Source organism: Mirounga angustirostris, unplaced genomic scaffold (assembly GCF_029215605.1).
Source record: "Mirounga angustirostris isolate CCGP_5_RB_7025 unplaced genomic scaffold, mMirAng1.0.hap1 SCAF_9, whole genome shotgun sequence".
NCBI lineage: Eukaryota > Metazoa > Chordata > Mammalia > Carnivora > Phocidae > Mirounga > Mirounga angustirostris.
This window is the reverse complement of record NW_026991717.1, coordinates 55,679,442-55,703,979: the sequence shown is the minus strand read 5'-3', so window position 1 is coordinate 55,703,979 and position 24,538 is coordinate 55,679,442. Positions and strand designations below refer to the sequence as shown.

General features: G+C 38.5%; 1 protein-coding gene across 1 annotated transcript in view; it reads right to left on the bottom strand.

The window, feature by feature from the left end:
- FBN1 (fibrillin 1) overlaps window positions 1–24,538 on the bottom strand; it is a 229,046-nt gene that overhangs the window by 80,004 nt on the left and 124,504 nt on the right. Inside the window, exons 10-23 of the mRNA XM_045900130.2 lie at window positions 24,120–24,290; window positions 23,394–23,534; window positions 21,279–21,398; window positions 18,214–18,339; window positions 16,210–16,332; window positions 13,120–13,242; window positions 11,912–12,064; window positions 8,275–8,328; window positions 6,571–6,696; window positions 4,004–4,129; window positions 3,394–3,513; window positions 3,038–3,175; window positions 2,163–2,213; window positions 448–573 (exon numbers count right to left, since the gene is read on the bottom strand). Of these exons, the coding sequence (XP_045756086.1) occupies window positions 448–573; window positions 2,163–2,213; window positions 3,038–3,175; window positions 3,394–3,513; window positions 4,004–4,129; window positions 6,571–6,696; window positions 8,275–8,328; window positions 11,912–12,064; window positions 13,120–13,242; window positions 16,210–16,332; window positions 18,214–18,339; window positions 21,279–21,398; window positions 23,394–23,534; window positions 24,120–24,290 (1,698 nt within the window). The remainder of the gene's footprint in view (window positions 1–447; window positions 574–2,162; window positions 2,214–3,037; window positions 3,176–3,393; window positions 3,514–4,003; window positions 4,130–6,570; window positions 6,697–8,274; window positions 8,329–11,911; window positions 12,065–13,119; window positions 13,243–16,209; window positions 16,333–18,213; window positions 18,340–21,278; window positions 21,399–23,393; window positions 23,535–24,119; window positions 24,291–24,538) is intronic.

The following is a 24,538-nucleotide window of genomic DNA, read 5'->3' as shown; positions in this document are numbered from 1 at the left end:
AGGAATGTGGCACTCTTCACTCACACCCACTAGGGTTTCTTGCAAAGACCTGTCCATCTGGCCAATGGCAAGACATGCCTAGCAGGGATGGGCTACAGTTTCTAATCAAGCAAAATTGTTCTCCCCACCATTCACCTTGTATCCTAGAGTTGGTGGAGGCAGATTTGAACGTTCTGGAATAATGACTGTGATGGTAATGATTTAAAGAATAGTTACACATCAATAAAGAACTAAACATGTTCTCTACTCTTTTTATAAAGAATAAATGAAGAGCTTGAGTAAGGAAGGCTATTTGTCAAGGAACTTACTACGGATCCTAATGGAAATGCTGAATTTGGGATATGTATAACTGTACTTGGAACCAAATATTCAGCTTTATTTTACTCACTGAGTTTTTAATAATCTTTAAGAAATGACCATTAGAAAAGTAATGAGCTCAGGATTTACCTAGGCAGATTCTCCCTGTGGCATCCAAAGTCATCCCACTGGGACACTGACATTTAAATGATCCCTTAGAGTTAACGCATAAGCCATTTTTGCATACTCCTGGGAATACTTCACACTCATTTATATCTATCAAGAAAAAAAACAGGAAGTTAAAATATATGTATAACATCATTCTACTTTATTCCATTCATGGAGTCACAATTATTCTCACAACAGAAAAGGCCATTTTGAACCAAATAAGTTCATAAAACTAGTTTGCTTCCAAATAGTTCATGTAGAATTTCTGGGAACTCTAAATAGCAACCATGCTGAGTCCACCTTTTCCCAAAGGTGTGAATTTCTCCATTGGTCTTAAGGAGTAATTTTTGAATTATAGAGGCCGGGAGTTGGTATGAGTTTTTGGGGACAGCCCTGGGTACTATGGACATCTCAGGTAAGGCTCCCAGGAGCCACATAGCTTTATGAGATCAGATGTCTGGGTATAACAGAAACCTGACCTTTCAAACTAGCAAAGAAGAAATAAATAGCCTGAAGAAAAAAATCCCACTGAGACATATCTGGGGCCAGTCAAAAGAGTGTCTTCTGAGAAATGCTGAAATGTCCCCAGAAGGTGTAAAACTAGTTTTAACTCAGCAACAGTCTCAGACTGTTTGTCAAAGCCTTGGTGGCCCCAGCTTGAGTTAGGGAGAGTCAAAAGATACTCATGTTCATTCATTCATCATTCACCCACTCACTCTCAAATGTACCAGTCCCTCCCAGTTTGCTTAATAGAAAGTAGTGTGTTCTCTGCACTTAATTTGGAAAAATATTCACCATCAAGTTAATTCAAAGAAAGGCACTTGCCAATGCCAAAAAAAGGGGGGTATTAGCATACTGTGTCTCTATTTGGAAAAAAATAACTTTCCAAGCCACGGATGTTGAAAAAGAAAATATTTGAAATCTTTCCTTCTGAGAGATGTAAGTGGGGAGGGGGAAATTTACCTTTTTGGGTTTTTTGTTCTGGCCACTTGTACACCAAAATGTGCTGCTGAGGTCAGATAAGTTATTAACAGTGGGTCTGGACCAGAGAAAGGCCAAAGGATTCAGTCATCATTTGGAAAGCAAGACCTTGGGTGGGGGTTGTAGCGTTCCTCTTTATTTTAGCAGGGGAAAAAAAAACTTCATTTCATTCCACATATGGGACTAATTGCTGTTTTTAAAATTTTTCAGCTGCTGTGTCATGTCAGGTTGTGTTAGTCACCCTGACCTACGTCTATCTGGGACTCCGTGAGAAAGAATCACAACAAACTGGAGAGAATCCACGTAGACTTTCAAAAATGAGACAATAGAGTATGTCCTTCTGAATCTTCCATGACCAAGAAACAAACAAACAAACACACACAAGCCAGGACAAACCAAGAAAAAAATGCAAATTTTACAGCCTCATTGGAAACTTCCATTTTCCTCTTCCTGACAGTATTTTGAAAGTGCAGTCGCTCGAAACCATGGTCAGCCATTTTCAATCACCCTGCCCTGTGGCCGTAGTGATTCAACACTGGCAACAGCATATATATGCTTGTGAAATTAACATCTGTTATGTTCTGCAGTCCTCATTATTTCCCTCTCTGCTGCATAGGTCTCACTGAGAAGTTACATGACAACTCTATCCAATCCAAGTGCACACAGGCATTCTTCATGCACACCAAAATGTATGGCTTATAAATACACATAAATACCTTCACACTGTGTTCCTTTAATTCTTGAATAGCCTTTGCCACATATGGGATCTGTAAAAAGAACAAACAAACAAAAAACAAATTTGAGATAACAATATCCAGACTTTGTACGACATGGTATAAGAAACACGAAAGAGGACCTGGACATGAATTAGATTTTGTGGCTATGAATAAGTCTAAGATGACAAAGGTTTCTGCGATTGCACAGATCAAGAAGAAGAACAAAATGTCTCCTTGAATTAAGCTCAATTCCTCTGAGAGGTCCTGAAAGACCCAAAGTTCCCCTAAAGATCATGCTAAGGGGATGACTAAGAAGGAAATTGGCTAGATCTCTCTTTTGCTATCAGCTCTAAAACAGGAATCATATAATATGGTTGAATCCTATAACATGGACATGGAAAATAAAGTCTAGAATTTGAAGATCTCCTGCCCTGCAGCATTCAGACTATATATTCATATACCCAAACATTGAATCAACAAAATCATCAGCAAAGCTCTCAAACCTCAGTTTGCAACAGATTTAGAAGTTAAGTCATGAATACTGGTTCCTTTACATCAGTCCATTTTTTGGAAGATAATCTGTGCCTATAAAAAGCTCAGGACCCCTGATCATGAGGTTCCAAGGGAGCCCACAGGAGTTGCTGATCTAGGAAAGCAACACCAGGGTAGAAAACAATAACCCAATCACCAAATCACATGAAATTACTGTCCTTGACACCTCTTTGTTCCCTATTCAGCAATATGTTTCATCAAGGTCATCAGAATTAAATCTAGAATTCCTAGATGAACCTAAATAAATGAAGTACTGGGTTTCCCCTTTCTAAGCAAAGTGACCAGTGGGATGGGCCCAGAGCCACAGTGCCTGTCTCTCTTACCAACTTGGCATAGGGTGCACGGGCTCCCCCAGGCAGCACCAAGGGACGAACAGCACTGGGACTTTAAGGTGGCTCCGTTGATGTTGATCTCACACCGCCCATCAATGACAGTCTGCCAGCAAGTGCCTTTGATGGTTTCTGCAGGGAGGTAGGAGAAGATGTTTAATAGATACTTAATAGAATCTATATAAAAAATTCAAACGCGCATTGGAATTACAGCAAGAATGACACATGAAGCAAGTGATAATGTTGAAACAAAATAAAATTTTGTTCATCCATACTTAAACTATTTTGCAATAAACTCTTTCGCATTAAAAGTGGACATTAAATACAGTACTGATCAGCAAGATAAATACCTATGCAGATAGTTTTTGTTGGATCCAGAGTACTTTCAGAAGAACATTCACAAATAAAAGAGCCCGGGCTGTTCTTGCAGACTCCATTAATGCAAGGACTTGATTCACATTCATCAATGTCTGAAACAAAAACAGGTCCACATTACTGCTAAAAACTAGTCTTGCTCATGAAAGGATATTTAAACTTTGGCCTCAATTGCTACCACATATTCTTTATTAGATAGTAGAGCTGGCCTAGATAGATTTCTTTCTAGACTAGATGGAATGTCAAAACTAATACTTGAGCAGATATCCCTCTAGCACAGAATCTGGCATATGGTTGAATCTCTTTATTCAGAAAATCTGGAGCAAACATGAAGTGTGATCTCCGAATTACTAACTATGTGATATTTTCTTCATCTTTCAAGTGATAGCAAATAAAATGCCAACTGTAGCTAAGTACCATCAGTATCTTCCAAAGCGCATGCAAGTGTCATTTAGGACCACAGAATCTCAATTACAATGACATACGTGTTTAAAATAGAGGTGACTCTAACTTATTCTCATGGCTTTTCAGTAGCATACCAAAAGACAGTAAAGTACGTAATATAAGAAGAAAAATACAATTTACCTTCACAGGTTTTTAGGTCAGGTTTGTAGATAAATCCCTTGGGGCAGGTACAGACAAAACTTCCTGGAGTGTTTCTACATTGTCCATTGTCACATAGTAGACTGTTCAATACACATTCATTAATATCTGGAAAACCAACAAACATGAACTTTTGGAGGAGCTCATTCCTTGCATGCAATTTCTCTGTTTTTTCAGGTTAAGATTTAAGGTCATATGATATGATTAACTCAAGCAAACAGGCACAACTCCCCTACCATTGGTTTTTGCCTAACTTACCTAACTTGAAGAAAATAAGGGCTTCATCTGATTATTTTTACTAGGTGTCCACAAAGTCTAAAGTCACCAGATACTATGCAATTCACTTGCCTTAACAGGAAGACACCTGGATTTTCTGGAAATCATTAATCTTCATATAACTGTTCGTTGTGTCAGAATTAAAAGAACTAATCCTACTGATTTTTTTTTTTAAAGATTTTATTTATTTATTTGAGACAGAATGAGAGACAGAGAGCATGAGAGGGAAGAGGGTCAGAGGGAGAAGCAGACTCCCTGCCGAGCAGGGAGCCCCATGCAGGACTCGATCCCGGGACTCCAGGATCATGACCTGAGCTGAAGGCAGTCGCTTAACCAACTGAGCCACCCAGGCGCCCAATCCTACTGATTTAAGGAACTAAACAAATATTTAGAAAGTATGGCCCATCTTGGATATGTGTTAGTTCCAGGATGGGTGTTTCTTCTTTAGAATAACTGAAATGGCCTCCAGTTGTGTTTACAGGGTATGAAGCGATCTGTAGAGTTTATAATTCTCACAAGGAATTTCAGACTTGAGATTCAGAGAGCCCAGAAAAACTCCTTACTTTCAGGTGAATAATAGGTCTGTCTGATGCAAAATCTAAGTTTTGATATGTGTTACTTAGGTAATTCAGAAAGTGTGGAACTTCAACAGCTTGTTACATACAGTTGGGCTAAAGTATATTACACAACCCACAGAAAAGGCTTTATGTCCACAAGGAGTTTTTTACACATCGTGAAATTCTGTTTAGATCATTATTTGACAATCTAGTAGCCCTAAAATAAAGGATACACAAATTCAGCACCAGAGAGCTGCTTAGGTTCACAGTAGTAAATATATTTAAATTAGCAGTATACTTATAAAGTAGTTAAAATATGGAAAAGTAAGTATAGAGTTATATTACTATATGAGGAAACAACACGGTGAGAATTCTCTCAAAATGATATAGGGAATGCTAACGCTTCCCAAAAGAGTCAATATTACAATCCTTAAACTTTGATGATGTCACAAGGATCTGGAACCTTAAAGTGAGGAACTGATGATTAAGATAAAAAATAGCCACCACCTGGAATCCTATGGCTGTGGTGGATCTTTGATTCCTCACTTTATATTTCTAAACATAATCTGGAATACGAACATACTTCTGACCTGATGATAATCAGTTCAACTTTGGAGTACATACTAATGCATTGAAGGAAGAATCCCTATTGCCTCCCAAACTCTCCCTTTTGCTTCAAATGGGGTGATTTGTGGATGAAGCTAAAACATCTTTGTGTCCTTCTGGGCCTGTTCAGATAAATGATGATTTTCATCTGCCGAAGAGAAGAGGCTCTTACAGAAAAATGAAATAGTAGAACTTGTTTTGAGTTTAATCTAGTTTGAAAATACCATGTGCAATCAAATCACAACTATGCTCCCAAAAAGAAGCCTTAAAATTAAGGGTGTGAGAGAGGAAGAATTCATTTCTCAAAAGTCAGTGTATCACTGCACTACAGAATGGACAGTACGTTTCAGAAAGTACTAGGCAACTGGAGAAAGTTGAAAAAAAAATAATGGTGCCTATGTTGATCATTTTATTCCCAAAGTTTTGTTGTTTTTTGTTTTGTTTTGTTTAGTTACTGGCTGGTACTTTCATTAATGTTTGTTAAAGCATCAAATATGGTGTCTGCTTGGAGCACCTGGGTGGCTCAGTTGGTTAAGCATCTGGGCTCAGGTCATGATCCCAGATTCCTGGGATGGAGCCCTGCGTCCTGATCTTAGGGCTTCCCAATCAGCGGGGAGCCTGCTTCTCCCTCTCCCTCAGCCCTCCTACCCCCTGACACGTGCTTGCTCTCTCTCAAGCTCTCTCTCTCTAATAAATAAATAAAATCTTTTTAAAAATATGGTGTTTGCTAAACTTAACAGAGAACAGTTATTACTGAAAATAAGCTGGGTTTTCTTTGATTAAACCTAACAAATGGTTGGGAGAAGAGTTGCTTCTCTCGGTAAAAATAGGGATGCCTTTGTAGACACATGAGAGCGGCTCACAATCTGTATTTTATACATCTAAGGAGCTTCTCTTTTTTGGAGTGAACATGACACACGACTACTTATAAATTACCAGGATTCAGGTATGTAAATTTTAATCAAGACATGTATGTGCCATGCTGACACCCAAAGTGAAGGCCATTCATTTGCCCAGTCCTTTAGGCTACGTGAAAGCAGTTTCCTCCAAGCAACAAAGAAAGAATGCATGATGCATGAGATGTCTTAGGAAACAGGTGAAACTTCTTACCAACACAGTTTTTCCCAGTTGAATCCACTTCATATCCTGAATTGCATATGCATTTGTAGGTCCCACGGAGATTTTCACAAATTCCATTTGGACAGATATCTGGATCTAGTGCACATTCATTTATATCTGCACCACCAGAAAAAAGGTTCAGTATCAATAACATTCTAAAGTAAAGGTCAAAGAACTGTCAAAAAAAAAATAACATTACAAGAAATGTAACAACTTTAGAACCTGGTAAAATAAAGTTTCACTTAGATGAGAAAGCTTGATCGCTGTTTCTTACTACAAGATGTTCTGACTCAAATCTTCCTTCCACCAGTCCTTGAGAGGAACTTGGCATTTGAGCTGGAACTACAAGATTACCAATCCTTAATCAGGCTGAAGGAGAACCCCTGGTCTTCTTCTGGATCAAACATCAAGATGGAAAAGTAGATCACCACAGAGCCCCAGTCCCTACAACCAGTCTCCCTGCCTCCAGCCTATCTCTCTTTAAGGTACCTTCCACAGTGCCATCAGACTTATCTTAAAAATAAGATGACTGTGTCATTCTCATGGTTCAAACTTTTATAGGTTCAATACTATCGTAAAGATTAAATTAAAATATGAACTCTGTTTATTTACTTTAAATTTCTCATTCTTCCATGAACATACAATGCCCTTTTGCTCTGTGTCAGGAATGTCTGGAGCCAGGCCTATTCATTGGTCCAAAGCCCATTCAAACACCACCTGGTCTGGGAAAGCTTCTGCTGCTCAGCCCAGATGAGGCTGGGTCCTCCCTCTGCTGTGTGCCCACAGACTGAGGAGAGCTCTATGGTCAAGGGTGATGCAGAATGACAATCAGTGAATGGCTAGTCTCAAATCTTCTATAAGTCAGGGTTAACATGTTTTTCCTTCTCTGGGTCCCTATCACAACTTTATTTATTCCCCACAAACTCTTTATTCATTATAAATTTCTTTACTACTCCTCTTTCCCCCAAATATCTCTTCTCCACCTTCATCCACACATAATGATGAAATTAATCATGAGAATGAACTGACAATCAATTCCAACTTTTTTTCTAGAACTGTCCTGAATTGAATCATTTAGTTTTATATTAATAAAATCCATTTTTACACTTGTTCCAACTCTCCCTTTTAACTTTAATTCTTTTATGGTACCAATATTTCTCTAGTTCTAAGCCCTACACTTAAATATTTCATTCTCTTCCAACTTAGTTAATTGCTATCACTGCTTGCTACAAAATATAAGATAGCTCCCTATTGACATCTTATACGGACCCTATACTTGGCAGTCAGGAAATCATTCAAAATGTGAATGGATAACATTTCAACTGAGCCCATAACCCTGAACTGTACTTGATTGTGGAAGAGCCGAAGGAGGACCAGACTGCCTCTTTCTCATGAATGAGATGCCACAGTCATTGCATCTCATCTGCAGTCCTCCATCGACCGCCCTGGGAGAGCACCCACCCCTTCAGTACCAAGCCCCACACCCAAACCCAGCAATCCCAGGACACAGTGTACCATAGTTGCTCTGCCCCTGGGGGCCTCTAGGGGTCCCAGGTACATAATGCAGTGATGGCCAGAGAAGGGGTCAGACCTCCTCTGGTCTGGTGTAAAGGGACCAACTGGAAACCCACAGGAATGCCCAGTACTGCAGCTTCTGCACATGCTGAAGAAAGTGAATTTCAAACAAGTCCTTACCACTGCCTGCTGATGTCATTCCTGGCCCACTGCTGCAGAGCGCTTGGTATTCCGCTGCAATAAATTAACAGATAGTAAATGATTCCCTTGTTTGGAGGACAGGTCGATCCTGTACTTGGCTTTGCACACATCATTTCCTCCTAAGTGAGTGGAGCCGAAATAAAGCGGTAACAAAAAAAGGAGGCATCTCCCGAGGGAGTCACTGGTACACCCAGCTCCCATTTTAAAGGCTCCGCATCACTGTGGAAAATGACCTTAAAGGACATAGGCACGTTATAGCAATTCCTTGTGCAAAGCGCTTTTGGAAAAGGTGTTTTTCCTACAATTTGATTTTGTTCACCAGGGAACACTTTACACTTACAGTGAAATGCGCCTGTTAAAATGTGGTTTCTTAACTGTTAATAAAACTTTCTCCCACCGTCTTGGGAATAATTTTGTTTCTTAGTGTGAACAGTTTGTTTTTTTTTTTAATACAATCAAGTTCTTAACATTTTCTCATTTCTCTCTGCAAATTCTCTAGCCTCCACTCAGAAGAAAAACAAAAGTATCTGCCTTTGCATTTAAGTGTATTTTTAAAGTTCATATTCATCAGGATACTAGGTTCATTCTATATGATAAATCCATAGGCAAAGTATTGCATAATGTTAAAACTGAGATCTTAATAAGAAATCAAGTTATACAGAATATGTTCCCAAATTCTGATGGAATCAGATTTCTATTTCCTAAAACTGATGCAATGTTTCACATACGATTCCAACAATATTTAGGCAAACGTAAGAGTGAATGATGAAAATGGAGAACTAACGGGAATCACACTTTATCCAAAACAAACTAAAGTGTCCCCTTAGTTGCCCACAGTTTCTGGCAACCACAGAGTCTCATGGTCAAATGCAAATCATTTGTGCTTAAGTGGCAGGGGAACTGGATATTAGGAACAGGCCTTTTTACTGAGGCCAACCACACCTCACTGCTAAGAATCAAATAGCTCTTACACTCCTGCATGCTAGAAAACTGTATTCCTGATGACAGTGAATGAAAAGGAGTTACACAGATTAAAAAAAAAGGAAGTTTGAATCCCTCAGAGCCTCTGCCTTAATTTTTAAACCCTGCTAAATGGGACCATAAACTGAACAACTGGGAAAGTGGCTGCCATTGCATGTGTTTGAAAGCCTGGGACTAGAAGCAAAAAGAAATGCATTGTCATTATTCTCTCACATCAGCAATTAATTAAAACATTTTTGAAGTACTGTAAGCAACAAAGTAGGAAAGACAATATCATGCCAGTTTTGCAGAAAGCAGTTTTACAGTTAGTGCTGAATTAGTTGATGCCTGGCCTAAGTGGAAGCAAATTATTGTCACTGTTCTTTTCCATTTGGGTAGAATCTGGTCCGAGACTATCTGCAGTCAGTGAATTCGGGTCAGCATTGGTTTGAATGCTGATGACAATGCTTATTGGGAGCAAGCCCTTTCCCTCTGTTAGTTTCCCCTTCTATAAACTGGAGACAAGAATACCCAACTCACATGACACTTATAAGGATTTCACAAGAGAACATGGAAAGTGCTCAACACAGCTCCTCGCACAGCTCATACGTTTAATAAATGGTAGGTGCTGCTCAGCTAATTCACTGTTGTGCCACAGAGACACGGGTGTGGGGACATATGAGAAAATTCTTAATACTTACACTTCAGTGGGTTTAACTGACTGATTCTTGCAAGGAGTAAATGTTCAGCAGCCAGGGAGAAATATCTTCATAGATAGCTCCCTTGGCTTCCTTCCAGAGCACAGAGATGGACTTTAGATGTGATGGGGTTGGAGTTTCTCATTAGATTGGCTAAAGAAGGAATCTTCTGAATATTTTCAGTACCTCTTAAAATCTCCCCTCTTTCCTGAAATAAGGGATACTCTACACTTAGATCCTTCAGGATTTGGCATTTTCATCTACCAAAGAGGCAGAGAAACCAAACGGACTGAAACCACGTCCACAGGTGGACCTCTTCTGTGCAAGTGCATTCAAATACAAAACAGAAGCTAGTGGGGCTGGGCTTCAAATTTAACCCTCCTTCAGCTTTATTGCTTAAAGAAATCTGGTCTCTTTTAGTCATCTTTTTATAAGATTACTTCATTTTCTGAGGTATCATAAGAATTCTTTGGATGCACTTGGTCCAGAAGAAAATGTAAAAACAAAGAACTCTATGCACCAAGGGTCCTAGATTCTAAGTTTTGGTTTTTCCACTTACTGAAGATGTAAACAAATCACCTATACTCTCATGTGCCAGTTTTCATGATACTCATCTGTCTTGTAAATTCAAAGTGCATAACAAAAGTATAAGAAAAGTACTTTGAAAAGTTAAAGTAACATACAAAAGGATAGTATTGATGATATACGACTATAAAGTTACATGGAGGTATCTTTGTTGGATAGGATTATATTTGACATTATAAAATTGAAGTATTGTTGTGAGCATGAATTGAACTAAATGGTAATCATATATAAAATGGTAATTTGTGAAATTAATCAGCCAGAATAAAGCTTTCCTCTTCAACCGGCATCCCTCATTTCTTTTAAAGACTTCCATTTAACTTTCTCTAACTTCTCATATTTTAATTTCTAACTCTCTAATTTCAACTATTATCACTTTCAAAATATCAAATGTTTAAAAATTGTAAGTTAATCTTTAATTGATTGTATCTAGGCCAGAAATGAACTAATTGGATCCTAGATGTAAACCAACCAATCAGAACTACATGTTTTCAATATTAGATCTAACTCTATTTTAGAACACTGAAAGGAAACTCCCAAGTTTCCAAATGTTGACAGTTTATTGCTTTAGTTTCAATAAACTATTTTTGCCTTACAGATAGAAACAATTTACACCTGGAGAGGATCTTCTGGATTACCTAAGATAATTCATTTTATAGATGAGAAAACTAAGGATTCCTTTTCCATATTATTCTATTTTATAATTGTTTACTACTGTAAGCCATCTCAAATCCTTTTGAAAGTAGGTGAGCAAAATTCCTAAATAAACAAAAACCTACAATGAACTGAAACCCCCCCACAATTAAGTAATTTGTCTGCCGGTGGCTGGGAAGAATTCTGACTCACCAACCAGTTTTCTTTTCATTATGCCATGTCACTTCAAATTGAGAAAAATACTTTTTCCCTAGGGTTGAATAAAATCATTTAGGAGAAGCACACCTAAATCAACATGAGGGATTTGAACAAAATTCACACACGGCCTTTTGGTAAAAAGCTGGAAATATTCAGGTAATCTGAAAATTATTTACTTTACACTCTGTAAAATTCTGCTTTTATAATAGTTCCTGCAAAATGCAAACATTGTGAAACTACTTTAGAAAACAAGGCAAGCTGCATGAATTCCAAAGAGTATGAGTATTATTAAGGTGGAGGAGTTGGGATGGGGGTTCCAAACATGCTGTCGATTCCCAATGACCATTAGGATTGGGTGAGTAATGTGTGATCAGACCCTGAGTAGTCCTGCCAAGATCCCAGGAAGGTATATGATGTATCTGGAGAGCATAACATCATCTCTCCCTGTGACTTCCATAAATGCAAAGACTGCAGACGGAGGCGGGAGGCTAGTAGTACGAGGGCATCCCCATGACACCACATACCTGAATTCTGTGCAGGACACGGTTGGCAAGGTTCCCCAAATGCATACTCAGTGCTGGCACAACAGCATTCAGATTTTGTAACGGCACCAAACAAGGGTTTGACACACTGGCCTCTCTTGTATCCACCATAGCATGTGCTCCGCATGTGTGTGTCTAAACAGGAAGAAGGATCTGTCATCACACTATCACTTCAAACAGATGAGAACTCCCCAGGTCAAAGTTGAAGCTGCCTTTATTTAGCCACCGTCCCTATTCTAACTCACAGAAGATGCCTCTGGTCTTAGATTTCAACAGAAAAAGACAAAACAAAACAAACTACATTCAGCTTCCAAGAACTGGAAACCAATTCCCAGAGTCTTTCTGTTTTCTAGAGACTACCATGGTTTACCCAACTGTGAGATTCTTAAGTGCTGAGAATCTATCTCATTCATTTTTATCTTTCCCAGACCTGTACAGAGCAGGCACCTAATACAAGTTAAATGAATGATGGATGACCAGTGACTCTCACCCTATGATAAATAAGATCTTTCTTAAGAAGTGTGGCCTACCTCAAAATAAACATGCAATTATTGAATGTCTGAATTAGATGTACTTTCGAAGAAGAGGAAGTTTAATTTATAAATGGTTCATTATGTAAGTCTGTAGACATTGGTCTACTAGGTAGTGTCATCTTTACCAGCAGGGAGGGAGTTTCCAGCTATGCCCAATTCAAAGGTTTATTGACTACCTTTCTTAAAAATAATTTGGATAAAATTAATATCTATTTCTCAACAAATTTTAAACTTCTTATAAAGCCACATAAAAATATTACATAAAGTTCTTGATTATCCATATCCTCCTTTGCATTCTATGCTTCCCTTAGGACATTTAATTCCCTATACGAAAATGTTCACTATGAGATAATGAGCATATAGAGGCCAATTTCAAAGACCATTATCCAGAAGGGAGAATTGGAGAAAATTGAGGACATCGACATGATTAGAAAAGAAAAGGGGAAGAAGAGGTAGGGATTCCCCTGGTTTTCATTTATCTCAGCTCATCTTAGATTAATATCCGATTTATGCAAGAAGAGAACTGATATTGTTGGTTTGTTCCCCCACAAATATTCTGTCCTGTCTGTTACAGTAGAGTGCATTTGTTATTGGTGGGATTTATTGGTCGACAGAGGGTGGATCTCTAGCACACATGTAGTCACGGCTTTATCTTACCAACACACACACGTCCATCCAGACCCACGGCCAGTCCAGGAAAGCATTCACATCTGTAGGAACCATCAGTGTTGACACAACGCCCATTCATGCAGATCCCAGGTGTTTCACACTCATTAATATCTGTGGTGGGGAAAAGCACTTATTAAAAATGGAGTGACGTTTCTATGAAACCAAAACATGCTTACAATTCTTTTACAACACTTGAAAATGGGGAAGATGGAAAAGAATATGCAGCACCAACAATAAAAGCTCAATGAGACGCATTTCATTGTCCTTTGATAGAAGAACAAAAATTGACATAAACTACATGAGCTTATTTATTTATTTTTTTAAACCACAGAAAAAGCTATTTCAATCATATTCTCCTGAGGTCTTTTTATCCAAAATAACAATCACAAAAGCAAAAAACAGAACTGGAAGAAGAAGGAAAGTGACAGCTAACAGACAGAGGATCTTGTTGAACATTTCACATGGCAATTCTTACAGGACTGTCAGAAATCTAGCTTGATAATAGAGTGCAACTTTGACCTGGGCAGGAAGCTGCTCCATTTGACATCTAATACTCAGACTGGTGTCCATTCCAATATCACTTAACTCTCTGAGATGACTAGCATGGCATTAAGAGATACAGAACTAAAACCCTGATGGAACACCATAGAAAAGAAATGGAAAATGAATATAGAAGATTTTGATGACCATTTCTGGCCAACAACAACACCCTAACCAATTGGAACCCAGCAAAGAAAAATCTTTAAGTATTACAGATATTTTATAGTATCATATGTATATACTTAGGAGAGGTCTGGTAAAAGACTTTATTGGGCACACACTAATAATAGCAAAGATTTTTCCCCTTTAATATGGGGAAGTAGAAATGGTACCAAAATTGTGTTTTGGAAAACATACACCACTTAGAAGCAAGTCATTTTATAACAACTCCTTTTATAATATATAACTAGTGTATGTAACTATTTCCTTTTCTTCTGACCTTAAAAAGACAAATTGAGACTGAAACACCTCTAGATTTTTACTTAGCTTGTGTTATTTGGCACAAGGTATATTCAGATGGTCCAAGATTCCCGTGTACAGATTGTATTTTAAAACAGCAGTTATATTTAAATACATGAACTCAAATTGGTTCAGTTATTCAGGTCACCTTTTTGTTCAAGTTGAGATCTACAGTAAAACAGTGACAACTATAGCCTGAAAAGTGATACACAGGCTTTTTAACGGGGACAGAGATGTAACATAGATCTAGAGGGCATGATTCAATGGGAGTGGCCCCAACTTTCAGAGAGTGATCAGGAAGGCCAAGCTGGTCATCAGATTAGTTAACTGTAGAGATTAAATTAACATTGTTTATTCTAGCTTTGAACAGTCACATCTTTGTGGTCTCAGAACTAAGTACTCAGCGCTAAGAGAAAATCTCATCCAATGATGTCAAGAGAAAAGTTACAGAAAAGAAGAAATTCAGCACCCAAGAAATTTCTTTTTTCTTTATTCTTCATCTAATGTGTATATTCCATCTATTTCACCAGCTGCAGACAGTTGCAAAACCTAGTTTCATCTATGAGGTCATAGTGTCGTCTGAAATAGTTACATCAGTATTATCTATTGGTCATACTAAATGCTGAGAGGGTGTGACCTGGGTCCCCAGCAGCCTATAGGCACTGAAAGTGAATCTCAGCATGCCCTGTGGATAGGCAACAGGAGTATGTGTTCTTGCAAAAGGTCTGTGCACAAAGGGGCTTTCACATTTCCTTCTGTTATTCTGTTTGGAAGCCTAATTCCAAATATTCCAGCAATCATTCCCTTCCCCTTTCTTTTTACTTGTACAGCACTTAATCTGCACAATTTGGCACTTTGTTGTATTCTGTTTTACACTGTAGAATATTTCCACGTGTTAATCTTGTCTTCCATACAATAAGTTCCTCCCAGCACAGGGCTCAAAAGTACAGAGACTTATTTCCTATTTCAAATTTTAAGAACTCAAATGTTTTCTCTTGCTCTGAAGACAGATTTGCACAATATTAAGATCCACTGATGTGAAGGTCATGGAGAATGTAGGTAAACAACCAAGGGATAGAAGCTCTTTTAAGCCTAGAGAAAATGCATGTCTTGCCAACGACTTAATACAAGGCTTTCTTCCATAGCACCTTTACCAAAACTGTCTACCAGGGGCACCTGGAGAAGAGACATCATAGGACTTTATTCTGTTTTCTTAATCCTGACTAGCTTGACACTCTGCACTTCTCCATCTGAAACTATAAGCAGAAGGCTTTGAGTGCAGTATTTTAGTAGATTTCCTGGGCCTGTTTTGGATATAAGGTTCCTTGAGAAGTATGTTTTCAACTTAGATCTTGGACCCAAGGGCAATAATCCCTCATCCCTAGCTACATAAGGCAAGAGACACAAGCACAAATTTATCTCGACGACTCTTCTTAGAACCCCAATTTTCAATAGCACAAATAAAAATCTTAATTTTTGTTTCAATAACTGGAGCAATGCAGTTATTTCAAAAGTTAAACAATGGCTCTTTGTTTATTTCTTCTGCTTAATTCTATTTCCCTTTATGCTTATGTGACTTGAAAACGCTTAAATTGTTCATGAAAAACTTTGTTTCTTAAGATATCAGGAGGAAATTATGGAGAAGATATCACTGCAATAAGCATTTACAATATTTTGTCTAGGTGAAGATGTAAGAGGTAGCAAATGACAGCCATCAAAAGACCTAACTACCATTACTCCCCAAATATAAGGAAGAGGAAGAATTCAGCTTCTTTAAAAAGATGCTCACATTTGTTGGTGGACCAACTATTAATTCAGCTTCTCATTCATTTGCTACATAGCCTTTCAGGCTCCTTTAGAAGACCCCAAACACCCTTTCTGAAATCAGAACAGCCTCTTGAGCATAAACCATAGCTCTCTGGATGGCTGGACTTAAGAAGGAGGTCCAGTCAGGTTTCCTAAAATGAATTAGGAGGACTTTAAGTGGGGAGAATCAATACGGAAAAGTGGTACCTCTAAGCAATATAGAAAGGAGAAAAAGCAGGGGGAGAATATGACTTAGAGTTTTATAGCACAAACCTTTGCAGTAACGCCCATCTGATGCCAGCTGAAATCCAGGTTTGCAAATACATTTAAAACTGCCATCTTCATTGATACACATTCCATTAAGGCACATGTTCCTTATGCTGCATTCATCCATATCTGAAAAATGCAAAAATATACATTCTCTTATGACCAGAAGAGTAAGCCTACAGAGGAAGCCAACCTGAATGAATATAATTCTTTTTCTTCACATTTCTTCTGGGGTTTTTGTGTGTGTGTGTGTGTGTGTGTGATTATAGTCTAAGGCTAATTTTCTCCCAAATTATAGCATATAAGAAGAAGAAGGGCCATATAAAATATGTATTCTTAAGTTCTCAATTTTTGACATGTGCATGCAAACTCTAGGGCTAAATTTATTTTATGACATACTATATATATGCTGTATGTATACATATATACACATATATGCATGTGTGTATAGATATGAAATTTATATGTAATCATATATATAAAACTGCACGTGTGTGTGTGTACAAAATTTGACTCAATGGAAGCTACCAGGACTTTTTTTTAAAAGAGCAGTGGACAAACTGAAAAGTGTGTTAACCGCCTGATGGTTATATTTACGTCACTGATATTACTTCCAAAACACTGAAAAATAAAAAAAAATCAAAACTAAGAAGGATGGAACTTAAAATGTACTTAGGCCACTTCCTAATTCTTTATAAAGTAGAAACCAGAGGGCAGCTTGAAATTGGAAGCAGTTTTAAATAGGGGTAGGAAAAAATGTATTTTTAAAATGCAAGACTGGACTATGGAGGATAGCCATGTTAGCTAACCTTTAGAATTCCTTGATCAACGGGTTATTTCTTTAAATTCATCAATATGTTATTTTATTTAATACTACAGCTGTCTTGGGAGGTACTTGCTCTTCTAGACATGGTGTGTTTTCACTTACAGGCTTTAGTCAGACCAATGTAATTTATGATTTTTTTCCTTTTTTTTAAACAGGATTCTATCCCAACCGAGAGTTCTGGCATTAAGTCTTTGAATTGAATCACTGAGATAATATTCTGCCAAAAATGTTTCTAAGAACAATTTTGAAATTCTTTTAATGTATGAATAGATTCTTGGGATCTTTCCCAAAGACGTTGGGAAAGACGATAAGAAGCATTCTTCATTTTTTTGCTAAGGTCTAAGTAGTGGAAACTCATCAATAATGGTCATATTTTCAATTCAGGAAAAAATGGCAGGGGAAAAAGACAAAATGTTTGAAACAGCCCAATTCAAAATGAAGTGATTAATTCAAGACACAAGATAGCTGCTTCTCAATAGTCAATGTCTCAAACAAATTTTACATTTCCAGGTACTCAGCAGTATTTTCTTACTAGACAGACACTTTAAACAGAAGGATTATAAATGTCAAAAGAATATATGGCACGTGTCACCTTACTTCAATTAAAAATTTAAAAAAGAAATACAGGAGATTAGGTGTGTTCCATTAAAAAAAAAACAACGAACAAATTCTGATGGCACAAAACTAGGAAGTAATGATCTATGTTATAGAAGTTTCATCATCACCAGGGATCTTTAAAGGACAAGCTCTCATATATTTGAAATGCTCTTTGACTCACAGAAATGTAATTAAAGGTATGGATATTGTTACAAAGTATGCTTGCCTCTCCTGTAACAATATGTGAAATATATTTGCTACTTTGACCTTTCACTTGATGTTTGGCTTGGTCTTGTTAAAGACTTTTTTTTTTTTAAGATTTTATTTATTTATTTGTCAGAGAGTGAGAGAGAGCACAAGCAGGGGGAGTGGCAGGCAGAGGGAGAGGCAGGCTCTCTGCTGAGCAAGGAGCCGGATGTGGGACTCGATCCCAGGACCCTGGGATCCTGACCTGAGCCTAAGACAGATGCTTAACCAACTGAGCCACCCAGGCGCCCCTTGTTAAAGACTTCTGATATTGAAACCACGACGGGAGATAGGGGTGAATATTATCCTGCTGCCCTGACTGCCATCTTGCTATTACTTACCTTCACAGTTCTTCCCATCTCGTGTCACGTGAAAGCCCGCGTTACACACACAGTGGAAACTGCCATCTGTGTTGATGCAACGTCCATTATTACAGATACGGCCATTCTGTAAACATTCGTCGATGTCTAAGATGGAAGTTAAAACAGAAGAAATAGATTTACTTGGTGGATTTACAATTATTTTAGTTCCCCCTTCCTCCATCTCCAAACCCATGATGGTAGTCTTGGGGTTTAATTACTAAATATTCCTCAACATAAATGTGATATCCAGTAATGTGAGACTTTAGATGACTGACTAGAGTTTGCAAGACATAGGACAGAAAAAGAATGTCAGTATAAGAGCATTTGATCTAACTCTAATTTCTAATAAGACTCCTTAAATCTTAAAAATAAATAAATAAAATAGAACCAAAAAAAAAAAAAGACTCCTTAAATCTCAATTGTATACACAAAACAGATTCTTCTTCATTTTCCTAGCTAATTTAATGAGCCAGTATATATCATTATTTATATTAAACTTTGGCTGGCATCTTTCACATGCTCAAAAGGGGAGATCTCATAGCTACATCAGAACAATAAAACAAAAATCCAATTAAAAAAATTTAATTCTATCCGAAAACCAGCAATCACATGAAATGTTTACCTTCCTTATGGCAGTTCTGGTCCAAGTACAGTTTTATTGTTTATGTATTCTTAGTTTCTTTTATAACTTCATAAGCATTCTATCTACCAAATAAAACATGGGGCATTTCCCCTTCTTTCTGTTGTGCTTAATATTATGCCAAAGTAAACAACAGAGCTTGATATGAAAGTGTTAAAAAAGGACAGTAACTCAAATAACCTGTATCTCATTTCTCATTTAAAGATCAATGATTAACTCAAATTGGACAACATGGTACCCTGGATTATCTGTTCCCCTCAGTTTCTAGGCTAGATACCTGGATGAACACCAAAGAGGATGAATACACGCTGCCTTGTCTACATAGCATACAATCTTTGCCAGAGCCTATTCCCCAGAAGACAGAGACCAGGGAACCGCGTAGTCGTGCCTGGGGGTGGAGCTATCTATGCAGAGCTGAGGCCACATGTGCCTGAGGATAAGCGCCCAAAACATCCTCTGGACGACAAGAATGTGCATTCATGGCACATCGGTTACTCTGTCTACCCTGCGTCTGCATGGTGTCTTGTGGTTGACCCTCAGACGCACTTTCTTTCTGGGCAGATCCAACAGTGGTTTCCACACGAGTCATTGGACTAGCTGAGGCAGTCTGGGCTTTTCTTCTGTCTGATCTTTGTGCCAACAACCTACGCTCTTTTTCTCTCTCATTTATTTCTTAATCCTTGCAAAAATCTGACTTGCTACACACTCCAAAAAATAGTAAAAGCCACATACTCTTGAGCAGAATTAGTTTTTTTTTTTATAGGATTCTATAATCTTTTGAGGCCCAAGGATAAAATAAACAGTATAAAGAGTTCAGCATTTTCTCTCCTCACTAATTTCAGAGCACCCTCAGTCTGCACACTGCCTCACAAGATAAATTGGAAGCTTGCCATTCAAAGTTCTCTACCGTGTTTCTCTCTGCCCCTTCTGTCCCCTTCTCTTCAGACTGTCATGTACTTCTCCTCAGCTAAGTACGCAATCTTTCTGTTTTGTGGCCACTTTCATCTTCCCCAAAATGTGAATATGTCATCAACTCCTTATGTTTGAGATAAGCTTAGCACTAGCTCTTAAGGAGGACAGTATCTGAGGCTTTTAGGTAATCCTCAGTCTCCAATAAATTAAGTCCCAGAGTGATAACATCACCACTCCTCTATACTGGCTGGCCCTCGCCCTGGCTGAGTACGCTCAATAATCTCTTCTACTTGCTTATTTAGTAGTGCAGAATTCTAGACCTTGCTTTCAGTTTATTCTCTACTACTGCAAAATGCCTAATACATCATACATGCTAATTATTGTAAACAATAGTTATAACGTTAACAATGTTCTAAACTCAGTTAAACATTCAAACTATCTATATTTATATTAAGTAGGCCATTAATAGAAATATTAGCAGGCTGACATACTATGCTCCTGTTTCTTCTGCTCAACACTGCCATTTATACACCAATGGCAAGAAATCTCTAAGCCAGAACAACATTCAAAGACTCTGTAACCAGTCACTGATAAAAATAAAAAATATTTGTCTTCAACTCATATGAAGAGCTTTCGCTAAAGGAAAAACAAAAGGCAAATAAAATTAACTCCTGTTAATAGCTGACAATTTTTTTTAGGTGATACAAACCTTTTGACCTTTTCTTGTATTTAATTTTAACATAAAATTCTCTTGCTTTTATTTGGCTTTACTGGATCAGTGAAATACCTCATTCTGTGCCAAAGTTATAGAGACATAGATATTTGAATTCCCCAAGGGTTGAAAGTAGATCTTACTTATTTCTGTCCCAGAAACTTAGTATATCAGTCATCTGACAAAAGGCATATAGGATGATGTAATAAATTAATTAATAAACCCAAAGAGAAAATTCTGTGAGCAAACATTTATAGTAGTGCTTCTCAAACTTTAGTGTGCTTATGGATCACTGGGGGGATCTTGTTCAAATGCTGATTGTGATTTAGTAAGTCTGAGGTGGGACCTGAGATTCTGCATTTCCCACCAGCTCCCAGGTGATGTTGCTATGGCCACTGTCGCTCCTTCTTTACCCTACAGACCTTTCCATTAAGAAATTGATTCAATACAATTTCACCTGAAACTTTCCTCAGTTTCTGTGTCAACAAGGGTCAACCCCATTCCCTAGCTCTCAGATTAAAAATTAAGAGCAATAGTGATGAGGCAAAAAGTAGTAAAAATAAGATATTCCCATAGGAACAGGAGCATCTTTTAAAATGATTTGCATGTCTGCTGGATTTTATGACGCTGTCCTTCAGTGTGACAATATCTGGAATTAAGTGCAAAAAGCAACAAGGGCCTGTTAGCCTCTCCTGGCAAAGGTGTTAAATTCCTTCCAAGCAAACCTCCTCCTTAGCATATATGTCCCGTTACTTAGCAACTTCCGAGCTAGGACCATACCTCGGCACTCCGTCCGGGTGAGGGTGCTCTGATAGCCAGGTCGGCACTGACAGGTGTACGAGCCCTGGTTATTAATACACTCTCCACCAGCACAAGGGTTTTTCTCACATTCATCAACATCTGCAAAACACAGCATATTTTAGTAAGAAATTAGACAGCAACAACTCCTAACTTTAAGATCATTTTTTTGGCCTCCTTTACATGTTAAAATGCTTTCCTCCTAAGAAATAAATAGCACAATGAGAAGGATCTTTTCTCTTTCTGCCACAGTGTACCATGCCACCAGCCATTTGAAAACTGGTGGTGCAGTTAAAGTATATTGTTTTCCTATGTTACTTTTCATAGGAAAATGCCAAACATGTAGCAACTCTACCCTCCAAGCTAATAAACATTTTCTCTGCCTTGAGTCTGGCCTAAGGGACTCAGACTAGCATTTCAGAAATGGCTTCTAGGTAGAATTCCGAGTATCTCTTGGAGCTCTCTGTTTCAATTAAAAGGGGGGGAAATTGGAGGGGTAGACGAACCATGAGAGACGATGGACTCTGAAAAACAAACTGAGGGTTCTAGAGGGGAGGGGGGCGGGAGGATGGGTCAGCCTGGTGATGGGTATTAAAGAGGGCACGTTCTGCATGGAGCACTGGGTGTTATGCACAAACAATGAATCATGGAACACTACATCTAAAACTAATGATGTCATGTATGGGGATTAACATAACAATAAAAAAATTTAAAAAAAAAGGAGGCCTCACCTTATCTAAGCATCCCCTGCTGAGTTCCACTGAGAACATCAGAACAAGACATGAAACAGTTGTCATTCCAAGAGCTATTCTCACCTACCACAGAGTCCACCCCCCAACCCTCACCCCCAGACAGGCTCCCACTGGTTTTACAGTTGTTTAGAACTATCAGTCTATTTAACAGCAAACTGGTTTATATTCCCCTATTTGTAAAGACGAGGAAACTAAGCCTTTTGGAAGATAACGCACTTCTCCAGAGTCACACGTTTCTTGCTGCAGGTACACTTGCCCACCGTGAGCTAGATGTCCCCTCTTCCAGTCTGCTCCGGGTGACCTCTATGGACTGAATGACTCTCTCTCTCAATGTGTGCTAGAAGGGGAAACTACATAGTGTGAGAAACTAAGAACTCCTTATTTCTGCCTTATTCATAATTACAGAATTGGATTGTATAACTGAACTAAGAAAGGAATTTATTTATTTATTTTTATTTTATTTATTTATTTTACTATGTATGTGTTATGGTGAGGAATTTATTTTTAAAAAGTTAGATGGCAACTGGGTGTTCTTTTCCAATTAACAGATGAATTATTCTTGTGTTACATTTCCACCTTTTGCTAGCTTAAACAACCTGTCAACGACTCAAAGTTTCTCTCGTCAGTTTTTAATGACTAACTAGAGACAGTTGGTGAGTTATCCATTTAAATTAGTTAAATGTGCAAAATTTCATAATCTGGGGACGGTTTTAATGCTTTATTTTAATGGTCAGACTTTTGATAAGATGACGTACGTTGAAGTTACCAGCAACGACTTGAATGTATTTACGATGAAAGTTAAAAGTCAAGATAGTAGGCAGAATAATGTCCCTCTCCAAATATATTCACGTCCTAATCCCCAGAACCTCTGAATACGTTACGTGGTAAAGGGGAATCAAGGTTGTTTATCAGCAGACCTTGAGACGGGGAGTGTCTCCTGAGTTACTCAGTTGGACCCTATTTAACCACAAAGGTCCTTAAAAGTGGAAGAGGGAACTGGAGGAGAGAACCAAAGAATTAGAGATTTAAAGATGCTATGCTGCTGGCTCTGACGATAGAGGAGGGGACCATCAGCCAAGGAATACAGACAGCCTCTAGAAGCTGGAAAGAGCAAAAAAAATGGATTCTCTCTGAGAGCCTCTGAAAGGAACAGAGCCCTGCCGACACCTTGATTTTAGCCCGGTTAGACCTGTGTTGGACTTCTAACCTATAGAACTATAGATTTGTGTTGTTTTAAGCCACTAGGCTTGAGGTGATTTATCACAGCTGCAACAGAAAACCCATCTAGTCATGGGACAGAATTGCAATAGCCTCTCATGCGGACCTAACCATAGGCGTCACATACCAATGCACTCCCCTCGGAGGTCCAGCTGGAATCCTTTGTTGCATTCACACCTGTAGCTCCCAGGAGTTGGAATGCAGCGTCCATTTTGACAGAGATAGCGGAACAACTGGCAGTAATCAGTGACATTGACGGGCAGCACCCCTAAAGGAATAACATTAAACCCCATTAAAATCATGGGAAAAATCCTAAATCATAAAGGAAGGTAGACACTCTTTGGGCAAAGGTCATCTGGGGCCAGTAAAGTCTATTTCCATGCCCGCTTACAGAGATCACCTGCAGCCAGGCCCTGCAGCCTCGCTGTGGCCAGCTTCTCCCTACCTCTTTTCTGCCCCACTCTCAAGCCTCCAGTTTGGGTAAATGACAAAGGCAATGAGTTCTTGGTAATTACTTGCAAAACTGCTTTGCACTACATAAAACTCAACATATAATTGTATACCACCTCTATGACTTCATCCTGTGAATCAGATTTAAATTGCTCTCATAACTCTCCCTCAGTTGTCAATAACCAGAGGACATTAATCTGGAGAATATGAAACCCCCTATTTTTCTCTAAGCAATAGGTGAACTGAGAAACTTATATACAACACTATGTAAACCAGTTAATCTAGGAATTGATATACTAATTTAATGACTAAAGCAGCGTAAATAACAACAAAAAAGTTAACCTGATTAATGTAAACAAAAAAACAAAACAAAAAAAACCCCTGATGACTTTTCAATCCTTACTTGGTGGTTCCCGAGACGGGTATGGATATTCCACCGGGGGTCGAGGGACAGGAACTGGAGGTCCAGGAGGAAAGCCAGGAGGAACAGGAGGAATGGGGCCAAGGGGTGGGGGAGGATATCCTGGTCTCTCAGGAATTACCAAAGGGACGGAGCACAGCTTGTTGAAATCCTCTGGAAAAACACAACACAACAGAACACAAAAGCTGAGCTGTAGCGTAACTCAAAAACCTGTAGAAGTCACTTTGAATAAAATCAATCATCAGACCACACAGATCAACTGGAGAAAAGGGAAAAAGCCCACTGACGTCATTCCCATCCTAACAGCTACGTAGCAACCATACTGGAACCAAAATTCCAAACCAAAACCAAACTCCCCAGAGTGTATACCGCATGCCTCTCCCCAAATTTAGGAAGTCTCT